This window comes from Lepus europaeus, chromosome 11, assembly GCF_033115175.1.
Source record: "Lepus europaeus isolate LE1 chromosome 11, mLepTim1.pri, whole genome shotgun sequence".
NCBI lineage: Eukaryota > Metazoa > Chordata > Mammalia > Lagomorpha > Leporidae > Lepus > Lepus europaeus.
The window spans coordinates 54,317,792-54,325,960 of NC_084837.1; the positions used below are offsets into that span (position 1 = coordinate 54,317,792).

The 8,169-nt window shown below is 40.2% G+C and overlaps 1 protein-coding gene across 1 annotated transcript; it reads left to right on the forward strand.

Moving 5' to 3' along the window:
• The first annotated feature begins 403 nt into the window (after positions 1–403).
• LOC133769499 (olfactory receptor 4N5) lies at positions 404–1,330 on the forward strand. Its single transcript, XM_062204712.1, has one exon. The coding sequence runs from the start codon at positions 404–406 to the stop codon at positions 1,328–1,330; it is 927 nt and encodes a 308-aa protein (XP_062060696.1).
• Positions 1,331–8,169: the final 6,839 nt, after the last annotated feature.

Below are 8,169 nucleotides of genomic sequence, written 5' to 3' on the forward strand. Positions count from 1 at the left end.
CTCATTTTATATGAGGTGGTGTTGCTGTGAATTCATTCTGAGAGGAGGAGCACAATGGGGGCAAGAGGCGCAGAGTCACAACACAGACACCGAGAGTTCAGTGAAAGTGTGCTAGAAGCAAGCAGCTCGCAGACTAATTTATTTCAGTTGGTGCAGCAGCTTATATAATCGAGGCAGCCAATCCGGTCAAGGAGCAGTTTATGCTGTAACCAGTCACTGCTTGTTGCCAGGCAGGCTTCTTTGCCAGGTGGGTTCTGAAGACATTCCTGAGTAACTGACGCTTGCTCGCCAGCACCATCTTGGCAATTCATTCTCATTTCACCACAAGGTGGAGCTATGGAAAAGGTAAAAAGGTCATTATAAAACACAAGCTTTTGGTTTTTTATCTATAAATAGAAAAGTGATGGAGACTGAGAACAGCACAATGGTGACAGAGTTCATCCTCCTTGGTCTGACCCAATCTCACAATGCTCAACTCCTGGTCTTTGTGTTAGTCTTGATTTTCTACTCCATCATCCTCCCTGGAAATTTCCTCATCATCCTCACCATTAGATCAGACCCCGGGCTCTCAGCCCCCCTCTACTTCTTCCTGGGCAACCTGGCCTTCATGGATGCCTCCTACTCCTTCATCGTGGCCCCCAGGATGCTGGTGGACTTCTTCTCTGAGAAGAAGCTCATCTCCTACAGATGTTGTATCACCCAGCTCTTCTTCTTACACTTTCTTGGAGCAGGAGAGATGTTTCTTCTTGTTGTGATGGCCTTTGACCGCTACATTGCTATATGCCGACCTTTACACTATGCAACTCTCATGAAGCCTAAAGTTTGCTATGCATTATTATTGGCCCTGTGGATTGGGGGCTTTGCACATTCCATTGTACAAGTGGCTCTTATCCTTCATTTGCCCTTCTGTGGCCCAAACCAGCTGGATAACTTCTTCTGTGATGTACCTCAGGTCATCAAGCTGGCTTGCACGGATACTTTTATAGTGGAGTTACTGATGGTATCCAACAGTGGCATGCTCAGCCTCCTATGCTTTTTGGGGCTTCTGGCTTCCTATGCAGTTATCCTATGCCATGTGAGGAACCATTCTTCTGAAGGAAAAAACAAGGCTATCTCCACCTGTACCACACATATCATCATTGTGTTTCTCATGTTTGGACCTGCCATTTTTATCTACACTCGCCCCTTCCAGGCTTTCCCAGCTGACAAAGTGGTGTCTCTCTTCCACACAGTCATCTTTCCTTTGATGAACCCTTTAATTTATACACTTCGTAATCATGAAGTGAAAGCGTCCATGAGGAAGTTGTTGAGTCAGAACATAATTTTCTGAAAGTAAAAAGAAAATCAGTAAAGCAAGGAAAAGGAAAGCCTTGTTGGAATTCATTAAATCAGTTTTTTATTCATACTGAATCAGACATTTGACAATCACCTTATTTATTAAGCATTTCTCATTTTCAGGCACTATTATAAGCATATGAAGGAGATGGTAAGACTCTCTCTCCTAGGATTATACTTAAGTGAGTAAAAACAAGTTAATTATTAAATTTTAAACATCCAAGTATTCTAAAACCAGTCAAAATAGTCATATGCTAGATATCAACTGGTCATCAAGCAAAGTCATGCTGAGGGATGTTCAGCAGATGCCAAGATGATTGGAAAGACCCGTGCAATTACAAGGACAAAAATCCAGGCAGATAGGATGATTTGAACAAGGACCCAAAGATATTATATGCTGGTACATGGGAAGACCATAAGGAAGAACAGAGTCTCTGTGTTGGAGTTAATGAATGTGTAAGTGACAGAAACTGAAGTTGGAGAGGTTGGCAAGGGAAAAGTCTACTTTTGGCAATGGCAAGTTCAGTGTATTCAAATTTCAAAAAGACAACATTGAAGGATATTAGGCAAGAGAATAACTTCGATCTGACTTAAAAAACAATTCTCCAGATTCTGAATGAAGGACTATGGGTATAATTACTGAAGGCTATGAATAATATTAAGTGGAAAATATCAGGGCCAGCACTGTGGCGTAGTGGCTAAAGCTGCCACTTGAAGTGCCAGCATCCCATATGGGTGCTGGTTCAAGTCCCAGCTGCTCCACTTCTGATCCAGTTCTCTGCTATGGCCTGGGAAAGCAACAGAAGATGGTCAAAGTACTTGGGACACTGCACCCACGTGAGAGACCACTAAGAAGCTCCTGGCTCCTGGCTTCAAATAGGCATAGCTCCGGCCGCTGCGGCCATCTGGAGATTGAACCAGCTGATGGACCACCTTTCTCTTTCTCCAACTCTTTCTCTATCTCTTTCTCTCACTCTCTCTGACTCCCTGTCAATCTGCCTTTCAAATAAAAAAAGCTATTTTTTAAAAAGTGGAAACTATCATGTTGTGAACTGTTTTTTGAACACTTAAAGAGATGTTAATTATATAGGCTCCAGTTAATGTTACTTTCTCCAGGGAAGATTCATCCATCTCACTTCAAGATCAATGTAGTAGAAGTAAATCACTTTAACTCTCTTTCTCACTGGTGAAACATTCCCCTTCAGGCTGCATTTGTACTGTATGGAGACATTTTTCATTGTTGCAATTGAGGAGATGCTACGGGCTAAATAATCTACAACTCACAGGCAATAGCAGTATCATGCTGTTCTTATTACTGTATCTTTTTTTAAACTTTTATTTAATAAATATAAATTTTGAAAGTACAACTTTTGGATTATAAAGGTTTTTTCCCCCATAATCACCCTCCCACCTGCAAACCATCCCATCTCCTACTCCCTCTCCCATCCCATTCTTCATTAAGATTCATTTTTAATTATCTTTATACACATATCAACTTAGTATAAACTAAGTAAAGATTTCAACAGTTTGCACCCCACAGATACACAAAGTATTAAGTACTGTTTTAATACTAGTTTTACTGTTAATTTGCATACCACAACACATTACAGACAGAGATCCTACATGGGGAGTAAGTGCACAGTGACTCCTGTTGTTGATTTAACAATTGACACTCTTACTTATGATGTCAGTAATCACTCGGGGCTCTTGTCATGAGCTGCCAAGGCTATGGAGGCCTCTTGAGTTCTCTAACTATGACCTTATTTAGACAAGGCCATAATCAAAGTGGAAGTTCTCTCCTCCCTTCAGATACAGCTACCTCCTTCTTTGATGGCCCATTCTTTCCACTGGGATCTCACTCACAGAGATCTTTCATTTAGGTCATTTTTTTGCCACAATGTCTTGGTGTTCTATGCCCGAGGGACTCACATAGGCTTTTTAGCCAGATCTGAATGCCTTAAGGACTGATTCTGAGGCCAGAGTGCTGACATTCTATGAGTCTGCTGTGTACCCCACTTTCCATGTTGGTAGACAATCATCTTGCTTATGTGATCTCTTTGAAAAGTAATCCTAGCTTTATGATCAATTATGAATTTAAACTGATCACTTGAACTAGTAAGATGGCATTGGTACATGCCAACTTAATGGGATTTGGAATCCCATGAAAAGTTTCTAGCTCTACCATTACGGGTAAGTCTGAGTGAGTGTGTGCCGAACTGTACATCTCCTCCCTCTCTTATTTTTAAAAGGGATCAATTTTCTGTTAAATATAAACATGTAAGAATAATTGTGTTTTAATTAAAGAGTTCAAACAATGCTATTAATTAGAACAAGAAAATACGAAAAATAATAAAATAGTAAGCTATTCCTCAACACTCCGGACAAAGGCTGATCAAGTCATTGTTTCTTTTAGTGTCAGTTTCACTTCTACAGGTTTCCTTTTAGGTGCTCAGTTAGTTATCACCGATCAGGAAGAACATATGATATTTGTCCCTTTGGGACTGGCTCATTTCAATCAGCATGATGTTTTCCAGATTCCTCCCTTTTGTTTCAAATGGCCAGATTTCATTTTTCTTTATCACTGTAGAGTATTCTATATAGTACATATCCCATAATTTCTTTATCCAGTCTACTGTTAATGGCCATTTAAGTTGATTCCATGTCTTAGCTATTGTGGATTGAGCAGCAATAAACATTAAGGTGCAGACAGATTTTTTTTATTTGCCATTTATATTTCCTTTGGGTAAATCCCAAGGAGTGGGATGACTGAGTCATGTGGCAGAGCTATATTCAGGTTTCTGAGGAATCTCAGAGGCACAGGCAGTCAAAGCCAAATTTAACAGTTTGGATTACATAAAATTAGTAAGTTTCTGTTCTCCAAAAGAAACAGTGAGGAAAGTGAAGAGGCAACCGACAGAATGGGAAAAAATGTTTGCAAACCGTGCAACAGATAAAGGATGAATAACCAGGATCTACAAAGAGATCAAGAAACTCCACAACAACAAAACAAACAACTCACTTAAGAGATGGGCCAAGGACCTCAATAGATATTTTTCAAAAGAGGAAATCCAAATGGCCAACAGACACATGAAAAAATGTTCAGGATCGCTAGTCATCAGGGAAATGCAAATCAAAACCACAATAGGTTTCACCTCACCCCAGTTAGAAAGGCTCACATAGAGAAATCTACCAACAGCAGATGCTGGTAAGGATGTGGGGGAAAAGCGACACTAACCCACTGTTGGTGGGAATGCAAACTGGTAAAGACAATATGGAAGACAGTTTGGAGATTCCTCAGAAACCTGAATATGGGGCAGAGCCAAGATGGTGGAAGAGTGAGGGCGCACACCAACAGTCCGGGAAAAGATAGTTTAACAAAAGTGGAGTTACTGTAGCCTCAGGAAGAGACTCAGAAAAAAAACTGCAGAGGAAACTCTTCCGGATCTAGTGGATGTGATACAGAAGACCTACGGGGAGTGCAAGGTTGCCCACCGCTGAGCCAAGGCGTGCCGTGGGAGCGGAGCCACGAGAGTGGAGCCGCGAGAGTGGGGAACCGAGGGAGCCCAGCCACAGAAGCCCAGCCGCAGAATTTGAGCACCAACGCTGGAAGCGGAGGTGAGGAAGGGACCTCTCGGTAACCCAAGATATTGGTGGGGAAGGACAGAACGTGGCCTGAGGTCCTACTGGGGAAAGTGCACCAGGCTGACTGGAGGAGAGGAAAAAAAGCGAATAAATAGGGGGAACCGGCAGGGTCACTAGCCTCTCTCTCCACTCACCTTACAAAGCTGAGCAAGACAAAGAGTAGGCGCCATTTTACATATGTAAACCAAACTCAGTAACCTAGGCAACCCGGTGAGCTCTGTGGAATTACTTCCCAACTGAGTCTAAAAAAAAAAAAAGAGAGAGAGAGAGAGAGAGCGAGTGAGCCAGCCAGAGAACTATCTGGGTGAGTCACCTTGGGCACACCCTTAACCCTGAGGAAACAAACACCTCTGGCCACACCCATCATAGCCTCTAAGGATCCATCAAAAGCAGACAGTCCACTTAATCTAGGGTCATAGTATAACAAGAAAAAACACCACAGCGAAGGAAACAAAGAACACCTCCAAGATGCCAAACAAATATAGAAACCAAGATAACAAGAGCAAGGAAGACACTATGATGCCCCCAAATGAAAAAGACACCCCAATTCAAGATTATGAAGATGATGAGATAGAAGAAATGCAAGAAGCGGATCTCAAAAAATTGATAAGATCATTAAGAAGTCCTCAAAAACAAATTCTTGAACTACAGAAATCCTTAATGGACAAGATAGAAAAAAAAAAGAAAATCTCTCTTGCGAAAATGAAATATTAAGGAGGAATCAAAATGAAATGAAACAACTAATAGAACATGAAACTGTGATAGTGATGAGAAATCATAATGAAATGAAGAATTCAATAGATCAAATGACAAACATATTAGAGAGCCTTAAAAACAGAATGGGTGAAGCAGAAGAGAGAATATCAGACTTAGAAGACAGAGAACAGGAAAGGAAACAGGCAAACCAAAGAAAAGAAGAAGAAATTAGAAATCTAAAAAATATTGTCGGGAAACTACAGGATACTATTAAAAATCCTAACATTCGGGTTCTAGGAGTTCCTGAAGACGTGGAGAGAGAGAAAGGATTAGAAGACTTTTTTAGTGATATACTTGCAGAAAATTTCCCAGGTTTGGAGAAGGACAGAGACATCCTAGTACAGGAAGCTCATAGAACCCCTAATAAACATGACCAAAAGAGATCCTCACCACGACACATTGTAATTAAACTCACCACAGTGAAACATAAAGAAAAGATCTTAAAGTGTGCAAGAGAGAAACGCCAGACCTCTCTCAGAGAATCCCCAATTAGACTCACAGCTGACTTCTCATCAGAAACCCTACAAGCAAGGAGGGAATGGCGAGATATAGCCTAGGTACTAAGAGAGAAAAACTGTCAGCCCAGAATATTATATCCTGCAAAGCTCTCATTTGTGAATGAAGGTGAAATAAAGAGCTTTCACAGCAAACAGAAATTGAAAGAATTCATTGCCACTCATCCAGCCCTGCAAAAGATGCTTAAAGATGTGTTACACGCAGAAACACAGAAACACGGCCACCAATATGAAAGAAGGTAAAGGAAGGAAATCTTACAGCAAAAGATAACAGGAAACTCAAAGCATATATTAGAAAATATCTTTGGCAAATGATAGGGCAAAGTTACTACTTATCGATAGTCACATTAAACGTTAAATGCCTGAACAATCCAGTTAAAAGACACCGATTGGCTGACTGGGTTAAGGAACAAAAACCATCTATCTGCTGCTTAAAAGAAACACATCTTTCTAACAAAGGTGCACACAGACTGAAAGTGAAAGGCTGGAAAAAGATATTCCATGCCAACAGAAATGAAAATCGAGTGGGCGTAGCCATCTCAATATCAGATAACACAAATTTTACCACAAAAACTGTTAGGAGAGACAAAGAGGGGCACTATATAATGATTAAGGGATCCATTCAACAGAAAGATATAACGATTATCAATGTATATGCACCTAATAACAGGGCACCGGTTTATTTAAAAGACTTGTTAAGGGAATAAAACGGAGACTTAGACCCCAATACAATAGTACTGCGGGACTTCAATACTCCACTCTCAGAGATAGACAGATCAACAGGACAGAAGATCAACAAGGAGACAGTAGATTTAAATGACACTATAGCTCAAATGGACCTAACAGATTTCTACAGAACTTTTCATCCTACACATAAATAATTTACATTCTTCTCAGCAGTACATGGAACCTTCTCTAGGATTGACCACATACTAGGCCATAAAGCAAGTCTCAGCAAATTCAAAAGAATTAGAATCATACCAGGCAGCTTCTCAGACCATAAAGGAATGAAGTTGGAAATTAGCAACTCAGGAATCCCTAGAGCACATGCAAACACATGGAGATTGAATAACATGCTCCTGAAGGAACAAGAGGTCATAGAAGAAATTAAAAGAGAAATCAAAAATTTTCTGGAAGTAAATGAGGATAACAGCACATCATACCAAAACCTATCGGATACAGCAAAAGCAGTGTTAACAGGAAAGTTTATATAAGTAGGTGCCTACATCAAGAAATTGGAGAGGCACCAAATAGATGAGCTTTCAAATCATCTCAAGGATCTAGAAAATCAGCAGCAAACCAAACCCAAACCCAGTAGGAGAAGAGAAATAATGAAAATCAGAGAAGAAATCAACAGGATTGAAACAAAAAAAATTACAAAAAATCAGCCAAACGAGGAGCTGGTTTTTTGAAAAAATAAACAAAATTGACACCCCCATTGGCCCAACTAACTAAAAAAAGAAGAGAAAAGACTCAAATCAATACAATCAGAGATGAAAAAGGAAACATAACAACAGACAAAATAGAAAGAAAAAGAATCATCAGAAATTACTACAAGGGCTTGTATGCCAACAAACAGGGAAATCTATCAGAAATGGATAGATTCCTGGACACATACAACCTACCTAAATTGAGCCAGGAAGACATAGAAAACCTAAATAGACCCATAACTGACACAGAAATTGAAACAGTAATAAAGGCCCTACCAACAAAGAAAAGCCCAGGACCAGATGGATTCACTGCTGAGTTCTATCAGACATTTAAAGAAGAATTAACTCCAATTCTCCTCAAACTATTCGGAGCAATCGAAAAAGAGGAAATCCTCCCAAATTCTTTCTATGAAGCCAGCATCACCTTAATTCCTAAGCCAGAAAAAGATGCAGCATTGAAAGATAATTACAGACCAATATCCTTGATGAAC

Excerpts from the sequence above, each read along its gene's own strand:
- LOC133769499 (XM_062204712.1), top strand. The coding sequence starts at position 404 with ATGGAGACTGAGAACAGCACAATGGTGACAGAGTTCATCCTCCTTGGT.